Here is a 23,415-nt window from a genome sequence, read left to right on the forward strand (position 1 = left end):
CTGCTAAGTTTCAATAATCAAAATAAATACTAATAAAATTACATTAAATGAGGCATCAGTGGGGTATATGTTTTTAAATATTTATTTCACAGAAAAACAATAAACTAGCTCTGTTAGTGAAGAAGAGGGTCAACAAAAACAATATGGTATCAACAATGATACCTTAAGGGAACTACCCCCTTAGCTCAATCAGCAACCAAGCTAAAACACAGAGTTAAAATCCTTCAAAACTATATATAGTTTATATAGAATATAAAGTGCAATGTCTAGTGCAGAATGGGACAGGTGAGTATGGTAGATGAACATGCATTTTGGAGCAGGCCAGGGCACTGGAGGGTCTGGTTGTGGGTGGCCACAAAGTACAGAGGGACCCGACTCGAGTATAAGCCGAGGGTGACTTTTTCAGCACATTTTGGGTGCCGAAAATCTAGGCTTATACTCGAGTATATACAGTAGATTTAAAATCAGTCAACTTATGGGAATTGCTATATATTAACTTGTGTGTAAATATTTACAATTCTACTCAAAATCAAGATTTACATTTGTACAATTGTCCTTTTATATCAGCACATCCCTTTATATATATGCATGTAAGCCTGCACAGCAGGACTCCTAGAAGTGATGGGTAACAAATATCAGACACGTTTCAAAAACCCATGGGGATACCTTAATCCCTTTTCTATTCTTCTGTGTCTGTTAGTATGATTGCATGAGGATTGTTGGCACGAAAATGCCAAATCCAATCAGCAACTCTGTGTTTGTACCTGAAAGTGCATCCTGCTGCGCTATGCTGGGAGGTGCAAAGCAGCAAGCAACAGGGTGACAATGTGATAAAAATTCTATTTCTCTGGACATCAAAAAATGTTAGCCCTGAATGGCTTATTTAAATCAGTAGTGTTTAAAGTCACAAAGCAAAAGGAACAAAATATATCTCTATGATTTCTATTCTGTAACATTGACTCTAAGCCATGCTACAGAAGAGAATGTAGTTTAAAGATTTTTCTCCAAGTAAATCAGCAAAACCAATCTACCAACATTTTTAAAAGGCTGTAGCGAGTAGTTTACAGAAAAGTATGCGCCTGTAATTAAAATAACATTATTCTGGGCTACAATTCCTTAAAGGAGAAGGAAAGGTAAAAACTAAGTAAGCTTTATCAGAAAGGTCTATGTAAATACAGCCATAAGCACTCACAGAAAGAGTTCTCTTTCAAAAGAAACAGGATTTCTTGTCTCTGTTTTTCTGTGCCAGAGACACACAGCTCTCCCCTCTCCTGCTCCCCCCTCCCTCAAGAATGCTAAGAACTTCCTCCCCCCCTTAGGAATGTGTGACCTGAGCCAATCAGCAGGAAGCTTCCTCATAGTCTTATTAACTGCTCATGTACACTGGTCCTGGTCTCGGTGCATGAGCCTGGCATTATGGGAATTTTCTTTACAGAGCTCAGAGTTATTTTTTTTTTTTTTCCTGTGACGCTTCTTATCATCCGAACGGGAGAAATATGGGGAGACTTAAGGGCACTATTGAGAGAACTGAAGGTATGCCTGCAGCTTGAGCTTAACTCTTTATTAGCCTTTCCTTCTCCTTTAAACTTTAACCTTTTCTTGCTAAGTAAAAGAAGGGTGGCTGCCAGTATTGAAAGGTATCTGCAGGTAAAGCAATGAAAGTATTACATTCCTTGAGAGTTTAGCCTACAGAGGCCACTGTGTCACTGGGTTTATGGATGAGAACTTTCTGATTGCTTTGATGAATAAGATTTTGGTAGTGCAAAATGGAATAGGAGAGCATTAATACAAAGTATCAACAAACATCATTATAAACAGTATAAGCTTTACACAAACAAAATTATGTAGGGACCCATAGGTTTTAGAGTCCCTATGGCTTTAATTCCCTACTGCCTCTTTTCTATTACTGTTGCTGGGCAAAGTCCCATGTATCTAGTTCACTATACCTTATTGGTTTAGTTAGGATGACCACTCCCCTTGCAGACTGATAAAGTGTCTAGCAAGGAGAAGTGGCTTCCTCTTTGGCTGCCTTCTGAATCTCAAGGAACAACTCCATTGAGCCTGGGATCAGAATAGGCCCCAGTAAAGCCACCTGACCTAGAGTAGCCCCTTGGTGCGCTAGTGAACTAGGGCCCCGTGAACGAGGAGAAGTTAGTGATAGGATAAATCCTGTTATAGCACACTTTAGAGAGTGTGATATAGTTAGGGTTATCCAGTAAGAGCAGTCCTGGCTCCAACATAGGAGAAAGTAAGGGTTTAGCATACCCCAGGCTCTGTTGCCTTGCTGTAGGGACCGCAGTTAAGACACAGGTATCAGGCTAGTATCTACCCCTGATCCAAGGTTGGCTGTAGGGATCCGGTCCAGTAAAGGGTAATCATCCTTGGGATTATTTGCTAGCTTCCTTATCCATCTCCGCTGTGGTGCTACACTGCCTTTGCATTTACAACTGTCCACTAACCACTGTGATAACGTACCTCAACTATTGTGAGTATAACCCTGCTTCAACATTGTCTGTGACAATAAACGTTCTGTAGTTATTCAGCAAGAACTTTCTGGCGTCCTATTTGCTACGTTCTGTAGTTATTCAGCAAGAACTTTCTGGCGTCCTATTTGCTACATCTACACCATACAGCCTCAGGGAGTTGTAGTCTAACAACATCCTCATCTCCATTTTAGCTCCTATAGGCCATCTCCCACTTAGCGGAGGCCCATCCTGGGAAAGGGGGATCGCATGTAACACATGCTCTACCGTATTCTAGTCTGCATTAACCCCTTCTAAGCCAAACAAGTGTTACAATTATAAAATGTATTGAATAATATCCCTTCAAATTACTGGAAATTATCTTCCAACTTCCAGAAACATTCATGGTTTACCTGCAAGTTTGGAAATCTTCGATCTGGTACACAGTTTTCCTCACACATGTAACTAAAGGTGGCCATACACAGCAGATTTAAGCTACCGATTTAGGTCCTTCAGATGGACTCGGCACCTTATCTGCTCATGTATGGGACCCCCAACGGGCCCTCCCGACCAATATCTAGGCAAAAATCATCCATATGTCTGAGGTGGGCAATTTTAGGCTAATTTGATCATTTGGTCCGACTGAATTACAACAACGGATATAGGAGCCGCCAGAGCGAGGACTGCAGTCCTGTATCTGATGGGAAAACTAAACCTGCCTAATCAACAGCTGGCCAATTTTTGGTAAGATAGACCAGTCAGTGGTGCCCATACATGGGCAGATAAGCTGCTGAATTGGTCTGAAGGACTTGAATCAGCAGTTACCACATCCACTGTTAATATGCACCTGGTTGGAAAATTACCCTTTTAGATTTAAAGTGAGCTTGTATCTTGTTCATAGTTTCCCTTGAACCCCTATTGTGCAGTGCATGTGTTTTCCTTACCATCTGTCAACAGCTTGGGAGCACTTTGTATTGGCAAACAGATCTTCTGTTATTCACTTCTTTAAATATGAATTCCTGTTGCTTTATACCCTTCACAGAATAACAGCAGGCAACTAAAATATTTCAGTATTATTTGCATTGTATATGATTTCAAAGAACATACAACACCTCAATAAAACAAACGACAAAAAAGACTTGTATTGCTGAACATCCATCTAGATGAAAGATTTTTTTTTCAAATTGGCAATCAGGCTTTGTAGATTCAGGGTAAATACAGTTATATTTTTAGCCCTCATCTGCACTGGTGACATAAATGATTCCAGTTCTCTCATTTACCTTCTGTCAGAGGAAATAATGCTGTTGTTTCAGATGATATCTGCACAAGGCTGACTTGAATAAACATTTTAACAAAACCCCAGCAGCCCCATACATTACCACTGCTCCTTGCTAAAAAGATAAAATTGAAAGCACATAAAAGACGTGTAAATATGTATTTATGGATTTACACTTTTTCATGACACAATATTCTACACATAAAACAGTTGATACACCATTTCTATTAGGGCTGATATCCATGCTCACAAGCCACAACATTACAAACTGCACACAAAAAGCCTAGCTCATCTAAACAGAACACTCAGTGTCACCTCGTCCTGAGTCTCTATGAGCACAGCTATGCTGCCGTTCACCTTAGCCATAATTTTGCACTCACCTCTGCAGGGAGCCATCTAATGGAAGGCCCTCTAAGTCATTACATTTTCCAATTTTAACCTTTCATTTTAAAAGGATTAGGAGGATTTAAAATATATTTTTTTTTCTAATGGTGCACAGCATGACAGACATTTAATGTGCAGAGTACACCTTCTGCCTCTTGCTGAGATGAAATCCACAGCAGCAACCATCAAAGGATTTTGGTTCAGCATTTAATGCCACTGTGTGCTTCTTCCTAAACCATATCAGTCAGGCGATTTGTCTATACAATATAATTCTAGAATAATTCTCTATAACTGACAAACAATAATGGCAATGGCACATGAGAAGATTTCAGGCCCTTTGAGTGCTGCGTTTTTAAGTAGCCTAAAAAGTGAGAGTTTAATGGATATACAGATGTACACAGCTGGCACAATAAATGCCAATGAAAACACTGTTTGCAACAGCCCTTAGACAGTAATTGTTCCAAATCAGGTTGTGTTGTAAATGTTAATTTGACATTTATAATTTTTCATTGATGTATCTACCTAAAAGGCATACACTGCTGAAACTGACTACTCGTTAATGACATTCATGCCTGGACAAAAATTCAAAGCAGACCCTGGCATTTCAGAGAGGCCCAAATGGCCCCCCACCAGCCCAATAAATAGTCATTTTCTATGGCATATTACAGCAGCCCCTCTAGCATTTGCCAGAATCCAAAGATTGCCAAGTCCAGGCCTGGACATATTTCTAGAGTTGGATTGAGGTGCTGTGGACTGAACAAACTAGTGGCAGACAGTCCTCTGGGTTTTCCTGGAACCTGCAAAGTTAAGTGCGACCTTGCTGAAAATTGCTTAAAAATTGCTGTCTTAGCAATGACAGTTGCCCAGGATAAAAACCAGTATAATTACCATTCATATTCCCCATAAGTGTCTATTGGATGTTTGTAGCAATGTATGATTTTCCACTGTGTGGCTCTCTTGCAGTGTTTATATAAGAGTTTTCAGTGTAACCTAACAACCACCGGGACATTCTAGATAATAAAACACATCAGGGCACCAGTTAGCACCACTAACTGGCTGCGCTACTTTGCCCAAACAAATCATAAAACAAAGTGAAAGTTTTCAGGATCCAGCAGAAAGCCATTTATGTTTGACAGCTTTAAGCTCCAAAATACTTTCTGAAACCTTTATGAGATGCCAATTGCAATTAAACTACCCCAAAAAACATAAGTAATGTCCGAGAGAAACCAGAATTCTGGTTGTGCTTGCAGTCTTCAAATAACATATTGGGGTTTAACACAACATGTTTATATGCCCTTGAACATTACAAGCTTCTATAAATATAAAGCTTCTAAAATATAAATATATATCACATAATAACAGCCTTTATTTAAAAAAACATTTCATATGAAAAGAGCCTTTTCCTGAAAAATCTATTTTTTAATAGTTGAACAATACATTATTGAAACACTGCCGTTTTAGTTCTGTCCCTCTGGCTCACATAAGGCACAGGATGGACTTTTGGCCTAAGCAATGGCTCCAGGTGCAGACTCATCAGTAAGAATTTAAGAGCGTAGGGAAGGATTCTTAGACTGCATTTATCTACAGTCTGAGAATCTGCTGCGTTTGGCAGTGCCCTTTACGCACAAACCAAGGGTGCACACACTTGCTACTCTACACCAGCCAATTAATGGACAGAGTTGTATCTTTTACTCTCACACTTCTATCTGCATTTTTTCAGGTGATCAAAGAGCAACACACGGAGCATAATAAAGAGGTAGTTCAAGGTAGAACATGTAAAAGGCAATATTTACTAATGTATATGCAAATTTGATAACATTCTAAAAGTAGCAGGAAAATGGAAATTAAACACTTCTGTCTTGTACTTGACCAACGCATTTACCTTTTCCTCAGTGTAGACTCACACACCTTTACCACCCTGATGACCTCTTTAATGGTCCGCCGGAAATCATGCATTCTGGATGCAACAAGCAGTGCTGTGAAGGAAGAAGATACAACCAAAATCAACAACAGTCAAAGGAAAGTCAGTGCAGAATCATCCGGAAAAAGCAGATAACTGCTTAATATTCTATGCAAGAAGCGCTGTCCTTTATCAGGTTTTATACGTTCTGTTATTAGTTTGTGAGCCTTGGTAATTACTGTAAAACCTCTAACTTGCCTCGGCGTGAAGTGTTCAGAAAGTCATAAACAACCAACTGCCTTGTTGCACTTTAATGTATTTGGGTACTTTACAGGTAAGATGTAAATCACGGACCATAAATACAGTTTTATCCTCTTTACTTGGGTCTGAAGTGTTCTAAAGTACATTATATGCTTATAAAATCAGATTGGAAGCTCACCTCTATTTTATCTGTAAAGGTCATCTAGTCGCAATTTCCATTAAAGAAGTTGTGAATCTGATTAATGGCAAAGCTTAAAACTGAACTCTTACATTCAGTATAGCTGTGCCATCATCTAACACACTGGCAAACTGTGGATATAACTATACATTTATAATATGTTTAAAGCCATTTAAGATGGCGTTTAAACTAGTTCTGTCCCTTAGCTTGTTGTCTTAATAGGAAACATAATACAGGTGGAAAGTGTTCAGAAGTGGCAGGAGCCACAATGCTGTCCTGTTTTCTTTCAGTCTAGTCACTCCCAGAAAAAGGAACCAGGTTGGGGAACTTGGATGCATGAATAAATGTCTTTTAATAGGCTTACTGCAAGGCTGGTATTAATATACATCAACATAAAAAAGAAGAGCATGTTGGAAGTGTGTGCTGATGCTTTCATGACTCCATTTTAACTTTAGTCAGACAACTATAATCATCTCTGTTTTGGCATTCATATTCTGGGTTCCGATCCTAACATCAGCTGATTCAGAACTTACTTCTACTTGACAAAGACATTGGGTTGAGAAAGGTTAAAAAGCATTACGCAGTCTACAAGCCAAACTAACAGTGCTATCAATTTGCTCTCAGAAGATACTTTGAAAACACTAATTACACTGTACATTATATTGCTTTATTGGGCTCGCTATAATTTTATCATTTATGAGCATCTATTTCATAACACACTTGTTAACATAACATGGTCAAAGCTGGACACAGTTTTATTGCCAAGTTTGTACTTTTTTTACTCGCTTAGTCCAGTTTGCCAAATGTAAAACTGTGTAGAACTGCTTCTGGTCCCCTAAACAATTACTGTGAATTAACATACCAAACATAGTATAAACATATGTACTTTTAAATAACCTATTCTTTAATTACAATACAGACACCTAGCAACAAAGCTTGGATATCCGTCTTAGTTTATTCTTACAGTTAGTTTACTAATGCTAGAGACTATATTTCAAATTCATTGTGGCTACTGTGAGACATAAGATAAATTGTTTCTGTGTGCATAAAATGCATTAGCCATAGCTAAGACTTGCCAATTACTTGCTATGCTGACTAAGCAATAAACAAATAAAAGCAAATGTGTGCGCAGATATCATCTTTTTTGGAGTGCACACCATTTTCATGATGTGCGAAACCTTGGGGAAGGAAATATAATCCTGTTAGGGAAACCGTGCAGGAGGTTTTGACCCGGGCATCCCTTCAAAAACTGGGCTGTTCGGGTCAAAACTGGACAGGTGGCAACCCTAGAGGTATACAATTGGGTTGAGAATTTATTGTCTTGTAGAAGAACATGTGCACACAGCCAGATTAAACTACAGTAAATAGATTTGATACCAGGCATAGGATCTATTATTCAAAACACTTTCAATACTATATCCAGAGAATATTGCAGTAATGACAGTTCTCTTTCCCTCTATAATAAGCCAATACCTTGTATTTAATGTTAACACAGCATAAATTCACATTCGTGGTAAAATTGGGCTTTAATGTTAAAATGGTTTTTTGGTTAAAACATTCAGATTACAGTCATCAGGAATATCCTACTTCTCAAGTCCTTATAATAGATCCCAAACTTGTATAGGATGGTACAAAGATTTATATTTCTCATGTATACATATGAACTATTACAGCATTAAGAGAAATAGTTCCCATGTCAAGAGAAGTATTCCTAAGGCCCCAAAAAAGCACTTTCAATTTCCAGCAAATGGTGCTCAACTGTTTAACATCTTTATTTTCCCTTTAGCAAAGCCCTCAGTGAACTATTAACTTTACACAACATTCAGTAATACTGCCGCGGTAAGGGGAATGGTTTTAAAGTGTGTCGAATAATGACACTGGCGTTTATAACAACCAGAGATGTAAATCATCTGTCATCAATAATGAGTAATTTATAATCATTTGAATGCTTTATGGTATCAGCCTTTACCATTAGACTAAGATGAGAAAACACATTTAGAGAAAACACATAGCATTCAATGATGCATTTCAGATTACAGCGGCAATTATAGAAGCCTAAAAACCACAATTCATTTGCAAATGCAGCAGAGGGCAACAATATTTTGCCATGGGCTATAACTATTTGATTGCCTTCGTATAACCATAATCCATTTTTAATAGGTCATTTCAGAAAGGTCAGTTTCACCCATACTTCTCACAGACCTAATACATCATCTTTTACACCACATTAAATGGCTGAACTGTAACAACTATAGTTTTGTCTGTTTACACTAAACCTACAACTACACAAATAAAACCAGAAAGTAATCAAGATATTTATATAAAGCAGAGAGATCAAGGCTTGTGACACAGGGTGTATTCTTTGGCAGCATTTTCAGACAGCAAAAGTGCCCTAACCTGACATGCAGCCTGCAAATGATTGCTTGTTCTTCTGGCCCAAAATCAATTAAATGCACTTTATGCAATGACTAGCTGCACACCCATGTTCGGACGCTGGAGCAGATTACGCCTTGTGTACCATAAACTAAAGGGCAGGTAACACCAAAAGAATTAAACATTTATCCAGCCTTATGTTTCCTAAGGAAATAAAACCTGAACCACATTAGCAGTACTGAAGCCATCTTAAAAGAATTCCATGTAAAAAAATACATGCAGTTGTCTAAAATTCTTCAAATGCTACTTACCAGCTCCGCAGAGTCCAGATGGGCGGCGCCCAGTGTGCATCCAATCTCTTTTCATCCTTTGGACCAACCTCAGTGCAGTCATTGATACTTCATGATTTTTATCGCCAAACTCCAGCAAGTGTGCAAATCGAGGAATATATAAGCAGGGGTCTAAATAAAGAGGCATAACATTTGATAAGAAAACACCATCATCTGGATATATACAAATCAGTGGCAATACATTTTATTGTGTTCAAGTTTGTCATTGGCTACCTATGTTTAAGTACATAGCCATAGACCATATTGTTATGCCAAAACAAGGGGGTAACAGATCAGTGACAGTTTTTTTGGATTAAAAAACTGGGCATTACATTATCCAATGAAAACTGTCCCTTTATTTATGTTTTAGAAACACACTAGGCAAAACTGGATTTTCGTATGTGGCTATTAAAATCATTTGTCCCAACTCGGCTTCACGATTTGTATGATTTGTTCTAGTATTTATTTACTGTGATCATAAGTTTTTTGGTTGCTTAGGCAAACTTTGGTAAATTGGGACACCACTGAATCTGGCATTTGATGGGAGGTGCAAGTTACATTTATACAAAAAAAAGTAGGCTAGAAATGTTATGTTATACATATACATTATGTTTTAGGCTTCTGTAACAGCTCAAGGAACCACATTTAGCAGGGAAGATCTGTGCCTTCAAAGATGCCCCAGTAGCTCCCCATCTTCTTTTCTGCTGATTCACTGCACATGCTCTGTGCTGCTGTCATTTACTGAGCTTAGGGGAACTGATCCAACAATATAGTGTACCTAGAATTTAAATGCCACAATGTAAAGGTGGCCAGACATGGGCAGATTTTAGCCGGCGATTTGGCAGCTTATCTGCCTGTGTATGGGTGCTCTAACGGGCCTATCTGACCAATATCTGGTGTAAAATTGCCCAGATCTTAATCAGGCAGGTTTGACTTTCCCTTCAGACTTGCGGCCGCATTGGGCCGCCAATGTGTTCCTAAGTCCAATGGCCCAAATACCTGCCATTTTAATTAGCCCAAAATCACCCCCCGTGGTTGGGCATTTCAGCAAATGATCCATTCGTCACCAAAGAAGCAGATTGCATCATGTATGGTCACCTTAAAGCAGAGTAGTAAATAATACAGATTCTTAGGCAGCTTTGAAACCAGTGCAATTAGCATTACAATTAAATAATCAGACCTTTAGCATAAGCTTCTATGAGCCCAATGAGCATGTGAGTGTCACTGACACTTTCCAAGATGGGGGGGCTCCTGTGACAACTGTAAAGACCTGGATTATTGCTGCTATTTAGATGCTGAATCTTTAGGCTGGTGAAGTAAGTTCAGTATATAAAATACAGCATTTTTAGCTAAATTCATTTTTAGGGTTCAGTTTTCCTTTAAGAGTCTGCACATTCTTTCAAGCCTTACTGAGACCTTTTTTCAAGGATTGCTGGACAAAACATTAATCTCCATATTAAAGATTTGCTGTAATATTAAATAAGCCCTGTGTACTGTGGATTACACTTTAATGTGTTGCAGGGCTTATTTAATATAACAACAAATCTTTAATGTGGAAACTAATGTATATATATTCATATACAAGTACAGGTGCCATTATCAGCAAACAGCTATCCAAAAGGCTCCAAATGAAAGGAAAGCCATATACCATGAAGTCAATTTTAAACACTTTTTTTCTCTGTAATAATAAAACTGTAACTTGCACTTAAGTTATTTTACTGGCAAAAATCCTATTGGGTTAATTTAATGTGTAACTGTTTTGTTTTTTTGGTGTTTTTTTTTTAAAACAGATTTAAAGGTATTTAGATTAGAAAATAAATATAATATTATATATATATATATATATATATATATATATATATATATATATATATATATATATATATATATATATATATATAAGCTGCACTCACTTATTAGAGCGAGTGCCTGGGTGCACACCGCAAAAGAGTAAATATAGACTCAAATAAGGCAGGGCACTCACAGGACTTAAAAAATTATGGTGAAAAAGAAATGAAGTTTATTTGTTATTCCAACGTTTCAGTCTTCCTTGAGACCGAAACGTTTGAATAACAATTAAACTTTATTTCTTTTTCACCATAATTTTAAGTCCTGAGAGTGCCCTGCTTTATATGACATTCTATATAAATAGTAACTTATGGAAGCAGGCACTCACGTCTAGCAAGATTATAGTTTGCCTGGGTACAGTATAATAATACATGCATATCAGAAAGAAGTATACCACACTCGCAGGTCTTACGGTGCAAAAATAAAAAAATTTTATTCAGAACAAAAGACTGACGTTTCGGCTGTCTCAGCAGCCTTTCTCAAAGTGCATATGTGGCAAACAAAACCCCCCTGATATTCTATATAAATATATATGACAGGCTCATGTTCTGTGGGTGATCGGGGTCAGTTTTCCCCCAACTACCTGGGTGAGTCGTGTTACAGGTGGTCCTGTTTCACTTTTTACTGCCCGCTGTCTCCTTTAACTAATTCCCTTTTTTTGCTTTTTGCAGTATCTTTTTTTTTAGCAATACTATTTGATCCAGTAACAAATGCTTGATTTTTGTGTGCCTGACTGGTTACTTTTTTTAGCAACACTTTTTGCAACATTTATTGGTTTTGTGAAGGGTGTGCTCCTCTCTGTCCATTATAATATATATATATATTTAATTTTTTTTTACCAAACAGCCAATGCACACTAGACTTTTGTTTAAAAATAACTTATTGTATCCATTAAAAATAGGTTGATCTGGGGGCGCTAGTGCGCAGTTTCTAAGATGGCCGCACTGCCTTAGAGCTCCGCAGCACGCCGGCACAACAAGCGGTAGCTTCCCCAGACAAAGGGGCAAAACAGAGGGAATAGGCAGGGGAACCTACCCTGCACCGAATGGTGAGGACCCGGAGAATCCCCGCTGGAGTTGCGAGGTGAATCTTCGGGGCACAGGTACACGGCGCACCAGCGTGACGTCACAGGGCCTACAGCCCGACGCGAGTGCCGGGAGATAACGGCAAACGCTGGGGGAAAGGGTAGAGAACAGCCCTAAAGCTGTAAAAAACTCACCACAAACAGCCTTACAGTGGTAGACACCCTCCCTTCCTCCAAGCTACATCGCCACAAGCCAAGCACAAGCATACCCGTCAAACCCTCTATAGCACCCAGGGTGCGATCCACTATAAAATAAAGGGGACAGATACAACATAAAACAAGGCGAAGGAAAAAAAAAAAAAAAAAGGGGGAGGACTCTGGCAAACGCTCTCTAACTGCCCCCACCGTGAAACAGATCCTGCCTACACTGGAAAAGAAGCAATTCTTACTATCACTCTGCCTGGCCAACTAATATAAACCTCAGCTCCCAGCTAACTCCCACAAACATACAAGATGGGGAAATGGGGCAAGGGAAAAGGCCCACAAGCTCCTTCATCTAAACAGACCCCCTCGGGTAAACAAAGAAACTGAATTGCTGCTACGCTTTAAGCATATGTTACGTACAGAGCTAGAGGCAACCTCCATGAAAATAACCAAAGCACTAACGAAAGAAATAAGAGAGCTAGGACAACGCACAGACCTCCTGGAACAAAAAATGGACGACGCAATTACGGTCCTAGATGGCCATGAACTGGAAATAAATACAATGAAAAGACATATAACAGATCTTCAGGAAAAGTTAGAGGACCAGGAAAACCGATCAAGAAGGGACAACATCCGCATTAGGGGCCTTCCGGAAACATACAAAAACTTGGAGAAGGACATTGGAACTTTATTATCCACCCTGGCTCCACACCTACCCCCGGCCAAACTGGAAATGGACAGAGTCCACAGATCGCTGGGAAAACCGGCACAACCAAACCAGCACAACCAAACCAGCCACGGGACATCATCGCTAAGCTCCACTATTTCCAAGCAAAAGAAACCATCATGAAAGCGGCTAGAGAGACGGTCCCTCTACAATTCGAAGGACACCCTATTCAAATCTTTATAGACCTGGCTCCGCAAACCATCCAAAGGAGACGCACATTCAAACCAGCCCTAGCAATCCTCCAGAACCACAACATAAAATACAGATGGTCATTTCCATTACGTCTCAATTTCTTCCATAACGGTAAACAATACTCTCCATCTACAGTAGGAGACACCATGGAAGTCCTGCTCAGTCAACCTATCCCCGATATGGGCAAAGACCCAACGTACCCCACAAGAAAGGGGAAAACCTACCCTGGACTCTTAAACTAACCGCCCCCGAACAAGACTGAACTTTTTACTACAGTAAAAGGGAAATCACTACCTTAAACAGATATACAATAATCTTATGAAAGTACCGGTGTGTCAGCATGGCTGCCCCCCGAGAAAGCTGCACACCCCTTTTTACCTATGGAAAGATAGAGTAAAAAGATTTTTGCATTACCTGAAAGTTGGCCAATTTGGCCGGAAATGTTTTTGTATTGGTTAAATGTAATAATAACCTGTTTTTTTTATTCCCATGCCGGGTGTTCTCAACCTCCACGATGTACAGTCCTTACTGATCCGGGTCCCGGGTATATCAGGTCAAGAGCCACCACCATCCAGGGACAATAATCATCAAAATAGGTTGATTTTGTGTTTTTTTTTTTTTTTTATTAAAATGCAAAGGAGCTAAAGAACTCAGGCTTCCACATCTGTAACATCACATTGTGCTGTGAACCATATAGGTGAATGAATACTTGCGATAAATGGAACCTGACACCCAACCAGACTATAAAGCGATAATCAATGTTCCAATGTTTCTTATACCATTGTAAGAAACTTTTTCTCATACTGGTACATTTTAAAGAAGAAGGAAAGGCTAAATCACTTGGGGGTGCCAAAATGTTAGGCACCCCCTAGTGACTTAAATCACTTACTTTGTACCCCGGGCTGGTGCCCCTGTTAGGAGAAAACAGCACCAGCCTTGGGTACCTGTAGCGATGCGCTTCCTCCTTGCTGCTTCCATGCGCAGTAGAGTGAAAAGCTGACTTCTCTGTTAAAGTTCGGCTTTTCACTCTACTGCGCATGAGCGCGCTTATGAAGATGGAAGCAGGAAGGAGGAAGCGCTGCAGGTACCCCGGGCTGGTGCTGTTCTCTCTGTACAGGGGCACCAGCCCAGGGTAGAAGATAAGCGATTCAAGTCACTTGGGGGTGCCTAACATTTGGCTTCTCATTGAACATGAGAAGCCAAACTAAGAAAAAAGGTATTTTTTTCATTCTAGCGAACATCTGCTAGCCCAGGGCAATTAAAGAATGAAGAGATGTAAAAATACAGAGAGGCATAGAGGCTACGTAATAGCCAATCTTAGCCCTTATTTGGCACCTCCATGAACGTTTATGATGCTTGTGTTGCTTTCCAAGTCTTTTTACATTTGACTGTGGCTCACAAGTAAGAAATGTTGGGGATCTCTGTTTTAATATAGCAGAAGATACCTGCTTCTGTGGCTGTATGGAGAAAGGGCACCATTTGTCACCAGGTATGGATACATCTTTTCCAGAAGCAAACTATAAATTATGCAGTAGAATGATGACTGCATATGGACCTAATTTCCATAGTGTGAGTGTGTTTTGTGCTGGCATGTGCACCTTACATTTAAGAAACAATGTGAGAGTTGGCTTGTATAGCTTATAAAGCATATAAAAACCATGTGCTTATATGTTTATAAAGTTGTTAATATACAGTGAGGTATAAGTATAAGTATTTGAACACCCTGCGATTTTGCAAGTTCTCCCACTTAGAAATCATGGAGGGGTCTGAAATTCACATTGTAGGTACATTCCCACTGTGAGAGACAGCATTCAGAAAAAAATTCAGGAAATCACATTGTATGATTTTTAAAGAATTTATTTATTGCACTGCTGCACCTACAATGTGAATTTCAGACCCCTCCATGATTTCTAAATGGGAGAACTTGCAAAATCCCAGGGTGTTCAAATACTTACTGTATATTAAGATACCTCACTGTATTTAGATATATGTTTCATATCCGAACCCAACCTGATACCAAAATTAGCAAAACTAAACAAGAACGAAGGGCAGTCTTCCCAAATTACAACAGGCAAAAAGTATCCTGAACAAATGTACAGATTAACTGATAAAATGTTATTGTGTATTCATGGTTTTCCTTCCCTTCATGACCTTTGGGAAAGGCAATAAAGGACAAGCCTTAAACAATGCGCGTGCACATTGTAAAACTGCAACTGAAAAAAAGTGAAGCCATGGTCTTGAGAATCAACAAATGTAGCACTACCAGCAAGGTTATATTCACTGCAAGCATTTCCAGGACCTCCACTGTAAAAAGAAAACCTTTATAGACAGGAGCCCATAACTCGTTTGGCATAAAACAGATAAATGTGAGTTTTTGTTAATTAAAAAAAATGATTTATTTTTCTAAAGGCCCATGTGGCTTTTCAACCTAAATTTAGACTGTCACCTTTTATGCACTGACATTTACAAACCAGGCTTTCTAAATTGCAGTTTACCTATGGAGAATACTGCAGATGAGGGAAACAAGATGGCAGTAGGACTTTACAAAAACCTGGCACTTTCTGCAAGAATCAGATTTGGTCAAACCATATGCAAGCCCTTCATGTCATATAATGGGCAAATGCTGGACAGTTTAAGACAAAGCTGGATATGAATATGCAATTGAGGGATTCTGTTTAGTATTCAGTCAAATCCTTTATCAAGAATTCAATTTTGTTGAATCCAAAACTATGTTGGATTTGGTGTATCTCTAATATGCAGACATGAAGAAAAAGAAATATCTTTAGCAAAACTGCCCTAAGGGCAATAAGCAAATGGGCATATTGGGGCATTTCGTTCCCTTAGCTATTTCCAGCTCAGTGGACAGGCAACAAACCTTTGGAATCAATCCTAGTTCCTTTCAATGGCAATTGCCTGCACCTACAGTATGGAAGTGCCACTCCACTGAATGTTGTGCAATTCTAGTTGCTGTCGCCCATACACTAAGCTTGATATTGATCAAATGCCATAAATTGCTCTAAGGCCTATGTAAAACATAAATCAATGCGCGCAGATACCTGGTGGAGATCCGATTAGAAGGACAGCACAGATACAAAGTGTCAACATGAGCACATGAACCAAACGGCCAAGTTAGCCTAAATTCCCCCGATATCGCCCAGCCGTAGGTGGGGATATCGGGAGAAGATCTGCTCGCTTGGTGACCTCGTCAAGCGAGCAGATCTTGACATGTATGGCCACCTTTAAAGTAAAACTGGGCAGTAAACATTTTTTTTTTAACTAAAGTGCAACTAATGTTTAGGTTAATGAATTAGAGGCCACTCATTCACTAGTCACATAGGCTTCCACCCCTTGAACAGTTAAAAAATAATGTAGAGCAACATGCACTATGTAAAAAGTCACAAGAATGCTAAAGAGAAGCGTATGCTTATTAATTATGTCATACAGACTGTGCACTGAATGAGTGTGGTAAAAATAATCAAATTAAATCTAACCATGAGAAAAAAATTATTAAATACAAAACTATAAAATAAAAATTGATTCATCATGAAAAGATACGGTAATAGAAGAATGATAAGCTATGGCTAACACCCAGTTTGGTCTAGATTTGGGTAAAACTGCCCCTACTATATTGATTAGGACAGAACATAGGAATAGATTTCTTGTCCCATATTTCTCTGCAGTTCTGATGATGTTAAATGTATTAATTGTATATACATGATGTGCAGTTTATAGGTGTCAACTATATATATTTTAATCGGTTTGATTTGGCTGTCCAGTTTTTAGCAATGGAATTTATTACTTATTGCTCTCAATATTTTTCAATATTATGCTTTAGTAATGCAGACTTTAAAAATTTGTATCAGAATTATTTTTGCAAATTCAAGCTTCTTATAAACTGGCATCCTTGGCAGGGGACAAATGCTTTATATTTAGTGTTTATAGTGTAGTGTTTATACTACTAACACTGCATGTATATTCAAGTAAAGAGATTTGCAACATTTTCACACCTTATATGTGAAGATAAATAGAGCCCAAGGAATTTGACTGATCTCAAATAGTATGTATGTATGTATGTATATAACATACAGGATAAAGGCAAATTGAAAGGGTAAAAGTACACAAAGCTTTGCCCCAGAAGAATCTGAGCTTTTTTTCTTAAAAAGATTTTGAGATTGTTCTTATGGATGAATTCAGGGATAGAATTCCAGAGGTAAGGAGCAGCAAGGTAGAAAGATTTGATATGATTAGAGAAAAAGAAGAGAGAGTGGTCCAAGATAAACCGCAGGTTATGCTATTAATAGTAATGGTAAAAGAAAGTGATGTTCCAGGTTTGGGTGGTAAAACCATGAGGTCTGCTTTAGCTAGGTTCAATTTGAGGAGGTATTGTTTCATCCAGGGGGAGATAGCTAGGAGGCACTAGACTGAATGAATGTCAAGTTCCTCCTAGAGAGAACAGTTGAAGGCTAAGTACAAAACCCTGAGGCACTCCCACATTAATATGAACTGGGAAGGAGGCTTTGTTAGCAAAAACAACAGAGAAGGAGTGGTTAGAAAAGTAGGGAAAGACCAAGGATTTAGCTTGATCCTAGATACCCAGAGAATAGAGAATGTGCATAAGGACAAAATGTTCAACTGTATCAAAAGCAAAAGATAAGTTCATGAGAATCAGAATATTGTAGTATCATTTGGCCGTGGCAGTCTGGAGATCATTTGCAACTTTACATAAGGCTGTCTCAGTGGAGTGTGCAGGCCAAATGCCAGACTGCATAGGGTCCAGCAGATTATGGGTGCAGAGAAAGTTAGTAACACAAGAAAAGAGTTCTCAGGAGTTTTGAGGCTAGGGGTAAAAGAGACAGGAAGATAGACAGACAGGCTGGGTCTACAGCAGTAGTGGTGGGGGGTGCAACCAAGTGGTTGCTTTGTGAGGAAAGGAGGAGTCGGCTAGGACACAAGAGAAGAGGTGTAATGAGAGGCAGAGGAATGGAGGGCTTTGAAGGTTAAGAGAAGGAGTTTGTAGGATATTCTTTGTTTAATGGGAAGCCATTATAAGGACTTTAGCAGTGGAAAAGCCTGAACTGGCAGCAGTATTTATTACAGACTGTAGGGGGGAGAGATTGGAGTTGGGGAGGGCAGTTAGTAGCAGGTTATAGTAGTCAAGTCGGGATAGGATAAAAACATGCATGAGCAGCCTAGCTGTTACAGATATACATGCACATACTTTTCAACATCAAGGTATACAAATAGATTTATGTATCTTCTTATTCTAACTCACTAGTATATTATTCAGACATATTTGGACAGACCCGGCTCAAAGTCATCCAAAGACTTTCTGGAGTTAATGTAACAGATTCTTACAATATAGGGAGTTCCTTTAAATCTTATAGACCAAATACAGCAGTTACATTTCCTGAAAGGTTTTGGGTTTATTTAGTCAGGCACTGACTGGCAAATCAAAGGAAACTGTATTTAGGCAGTTCCCAGCTCTCTATTGTACATACAGGATGGGAACAATTTTTAAGTTTGGGTCCCCTTAACCTGTAATTTCTCAGTCACATTTTTTTAAATACTTTATTTTTGTGTAGCTCTCTCCACCCAAACTGGTTTTTTTTTTTTTTGCATAATCTAAAAAAAATATATATATAATCTTAAGTATCTAGTATAAATAAATTTGAAGCAACTGGACTTGTTTAGTAATCATTGAAGACGTTTCACTACTCATCCGAGCAGCTTCTTCAGTTCAACTGACTGGTATGGGAAGTCCTCAGCATATATACTCTTCCACTAATCCAATCACAATGGCACTATGTAACTCTTCAGAAAGGTGACATCTGAAACTCACAGAGGTGTGAATGCTGTGGAGTTACTTTGAAAGGATTACCCAAGTATCATGCAACTCTTCAAACAGGTGTTACTTGTTAGAGTTGCATGAATGGATGTGTGAAGAGTTCTGAAACTGCCGGGGTACAGATGTTAGAACAGCATTGTATGTAGCAGACAGATGGTGTTGAAGTCCCCCGCCTCTGTTAAGGGATGGTTTCTCCACTTTGACATGAATGGCCTCTTTTACACCTCTTTCAAACCAGCGGTCTTCTTTGTCCAAAATTTGGACATTGCTATTTTCAAAGGAGTGTTCCTTGTCTTTTAGGTGTAGAAAGACAGCAGAGTCCTGGCCTGTAGTGTTCGCCCTCCTATGCTGAGCCATTCGCTTGGAGAGCAGTTGCTTTGTCTCACCAATGTAAAGGTCTGTGCACTCCTCGCTACACTGGACTGCGTATACAACATTGCTTTGTTTTTCCTTTGGTGTTGGATCCTTTGGGTGTACAAGTTTTTGTCTCAGTGTGTTGCTAGGTTTGAAAAACACAGGGATGTGGTGTTTGTTGAAAATTCTCCTGAGCTTCTCCGACACTCCTGCTACATAGGGGATGACTATATTGCGCCTTCTCTCTGCCTCAGGACGGTTATTCCTTTAGTGTTCCTGTTGGGCTTAGTTGCTCTTGTTTTGACAAAGGCCCAGTCTGGGTAGCCACAAGCTTTCAGTGCTCCTCTGAGATGTTTACATTCCTTGTCCTTGGACTCTGTATCAGTTGTTACACTTTCCGCCCTGTGGTGTAGAGTTCTAATGACACCCAGTTTGTGTTCCAGCGGATGGTGGGAATCGAACAACAGATATTGATCCGTGTGAGTGGGTTTCCTGTATACTTCTGTTTTCAAGATACCCCCCTCTTGAATGGATATCAAACAGTCCAAAAAAGCAAGTTTGTTCTCATGGACATCCTCCCTTGTGAACTTGATGTTGTTGTCCACTGAGTTAATGTGTTCTGAAAAGGCCGCCACTTCGTTGGATCTGATTTTAACCCACGTGTCATCTACATACCTGAACCAGTGACTTGGTGTAGTTCCATTGAATGTGAGTAGGGCCTTCCTTTCCACTTCTTCCATATACAAGTTTGCTACAATGGGAGAAACTGGTGAACCCATTGCACAGCCATGTTTTTGCCTGTAAAATTGGTCCTTGTATTTGAAGTATGTGGTGTTCAGGCACATCTGTACCCCGGCAGTTTCAGAACTCTTCACACATCCATTCATGCAACTCTAACAAGTAACACCTGTTCGAAGAGTTGCATGATACTTGGGTAATCCTTTCAAAGTAACTCCACAGCATTCACACCTCTGTGAGTTTCAGATGTCACCTTTCTGAAGAGTTACATAGTGCCATTGTGATTGGATTAGTGGAAGAGTATATATGCTGAGGACTTCCCATACCAGTCAGTTGAACTGAAGAAGCTGCTCGGATGAGTAGTGAAACGTCTTCAATGATTACTAAACAAGTCCAGTTGCTTCAAATTTATTTATACTAGATATACCATGACCTGGATGAATGAAAATCTTCATAGACATATAATCTTAAGCATATACTATACATACTATACATTCATAACCAATGTTCACTGATTTTAAAGTCATTTGTTGAGTTCTAAATAGTGAAACAGTGTCAGTGCTTCTGCTATACTGGTCATCTATTCTGAACCAGCATGGATAAATTCAGTAGCAATTACATTTACAAATGTACATATAGCTCTGGGCTTTACTTGAAAAAAGTCCATAAAGTTTAACCCCTACAATAACCTTATGTTGGTACAGGTTCCCACTGAGAACAATGTGTGGTAAATAATGAACACACCTCATAATATTAATGTTCTTGCTACCTTCCATAGTGCTAATACTGTTACCAACTGAATGTCTGTACAGGAATGGGATCTGTTATCTGGAAATTTGTTATCCTGAAAGCTCCGAATTATGGGAGGGCCATCTACCATACACTCCATTTTAATCAAATAATTTAAATATTTAAAAAAAAAATATATATATTTCCTTTTTATCTGTGATAATAAAACAGCACTTTGTACTTGATCCCAACTAAGGTAAAATGAATCCTTATTGGTGGCAAAACAATCCTATTGGGTTTATATAATGTCTAATTTTTTGTTTTTATCAGAAATGAGGTATGGAGATCTTCAAATTCTGAAAAAATCACTTATCAGGGAAAACCCCAGGTCCTAAGCATTCCGGATAAAAGGTCCCATACCTGTATATACATTTGTATTAGCTTATACAAGCGGGGTATTATTTATCAAACAAGCAGGGTATAATTTACTTTTTGTATTGGATAATTATCTACATGTAATGTTACTTGTTAATGTATAATCCTCACTATTGTACAGTGTGCTGAATATGTTAGCACTTTATAAATAATGATTCTCTAATAAGCTTTTTATCTTAAAAGCACAAAAAAATAAAATCCACTAGGGTTCCAGAAAAGTCCCTGTATAAATTTGATTATACTAACTCAGTATATCTATTTTCATGAAAGCAGTACACATCTGACCTTACCTTCACCTAGCTAATCTAGGCTCTTATCAGGCCTTACCATATTTGGGGTATTAATTGACCTATTTATGCAAAGATGCATATTGATGGCACAGAACTCCAGGATATGATTATCAAAGCTGCTGTACTGCTACAGCACAGTGGGAATCTGGGGAGATGAAAAGTTGGATGAAATATTAATGGTACAATAAGCTCTGACAGAACTGAATAAGCTTGGAAAGCAGCACAGCTCTGTAAACTGATGAGACAAAACTGGAATACTTAAAGGAGACATATCATATAAAAATTAAGAATATACCAGTGAATTATACTCCTCTAGATATAGAAGGAATGTGCTTAAAAAGTTGTATTTCAGACTGATTTATTGAGAAATTTAACCAAAACCCCACTAGCCCCGCCCATCTGTTCCACTTCCTGCTGGCTGAATTCTCTGAATGTACAGGGGAGACGGCAGCCCTCCATACACTGCACTGTAGGATAGGAACCAATCAGCAGTTAGGCTAACCTGATAGGGAACTGAAGCCTGTCTTTGCTTGTGTGAGTGCAGGGCTGTGATTGGCTCTCCCCCTCCTACTGTGCTTCTGGCAGGGACCATTAGGACACTCCATTTCAAACACAGACAGAGAAGTGATAGGATCTATAGGGAGCTCCAATAAAGGGGCCATTTTTACAGATAGGATTAATTTTTAGCACAAAGTGAAACCAGCACCGTATATTATTCATAATTGCCTACAAAATTAGGGTTTTTCCCATTTATTGAATTCGTCCCCTTTAAATAAGAAAAGACACAGATGTGACAGTATATTAGGTCAGCATTACTTGTTGAATAAACCTATATTAACACTTTCAATATTGGATTTGTGACCTTAAAATGTCACAAGGCTTTCTGCAGAGTAGTTGCAAACATTAAAAAATATCCAGGAGCACTGTGAGACTAGGCCTGAGAATAAAAAAAAAACAGCTAAAATGGGCATAATTTGACACCCCTGCTCTTGAAAACTTACTTTGTGGTCACGATTGTAAAAAAAAATTCTGATTTTATGCATCAAGTTATAATAGCTGTTGTTACTGATATTTGTCACTTTAGACTGTTTTACTGCTTTTACCTGTGCTGCTCTATGGAGTGTTAGGGATCAGAAGTAGTGCTCTGAGCTCAAATAGTCTTCTAAATCCATAATCCAAAATTCAAATCAAAATAATTTTTTCAGCAACAAAGCATTCAAGAACCAAAGCATGAATAGCTGGATATTGCTGAATATAAAATGTTTAGTATTCAGTATTAGTTTTTAGTAAATCATCCCATATAATTGATTTCTTTTGAGAAAAAAAAAATAAAAAAACTTATAGGTTCTGAAGTACTGGCTCTCTTTACCTGAGTACCAGTGTAACAGATTCTGTGATCTGTGCCACAAAAGGAACTTTTCTAAAGAAATAGCCAGTGACAGGAAATACAAAATGCACACATCACCAACCTTAATAAATCTGTAGCTGATTAACTTCATTGCTTACGTTATGGCCTAACTCATCACAAAATGCCACAGGGGACAAATGACAATATAAATGAGAATCATGCAATTTGAGGAGCACACTCTGCGAAAAGCCACTACTGACGATATCCTATGGCTTCACTTTATTATAATGTGGTCCCAGCACAAAGTATATAATAAATAAGAAGCCCACTACATCGAAAAAGCTTAAACGACGCAGATGTTGAATAAAAGTTTCTATTTGCTATTACAAGCCATCTGACTGCACTATAACATGTGTTTATACACGCTTGCAGTAGAGCAGCCAATACTGGCTGAGATAGACACAGAACAGGCGAAGAACAAGGGACATGGGGATAGGAAGGCGCGTATTGTCTTTCTG

At 38.8% G+C, this 23,415-nt stretch overlaps 1 protein-coding gene across 1 annotated transcript in view; it reads right to left on the reverse strand.

The window, feature by feature from the left end:
• brf1 (BRF1, RNA polymerase III transcription initiation factor 90 kDa subunit) overlaps positions 1-23,415 on the reverse strand; it is a 165,676-nt gene that overhangs the window by 71,254 nt on the left and 71,007 nt on the right. The window contains 2 exon segments of the mRNA NM_001195621.1: positions 6,005-6,098; positions 9,146-9,295. Of these exon segments, the coding sequence (NP_001182550.1) occupies positions 6,005-6,098; positions 9,146-9,295 (244 nt within the window).

Source organism: Xenopus tropicalis, chromosome 8 (genome assembly GCF_000004195.4).
Source record: "Xenopus tropicalis strain Nigerian chromosome 8, UCB_Xtro_10.0, whole genome shotgun sequence".
Taxonomy (NCBI): Eukaryota; Metazoa; Chordata; class Amphibia; order Anura; family Pipidae; genus Xenopus; species Xenopus tropicalis.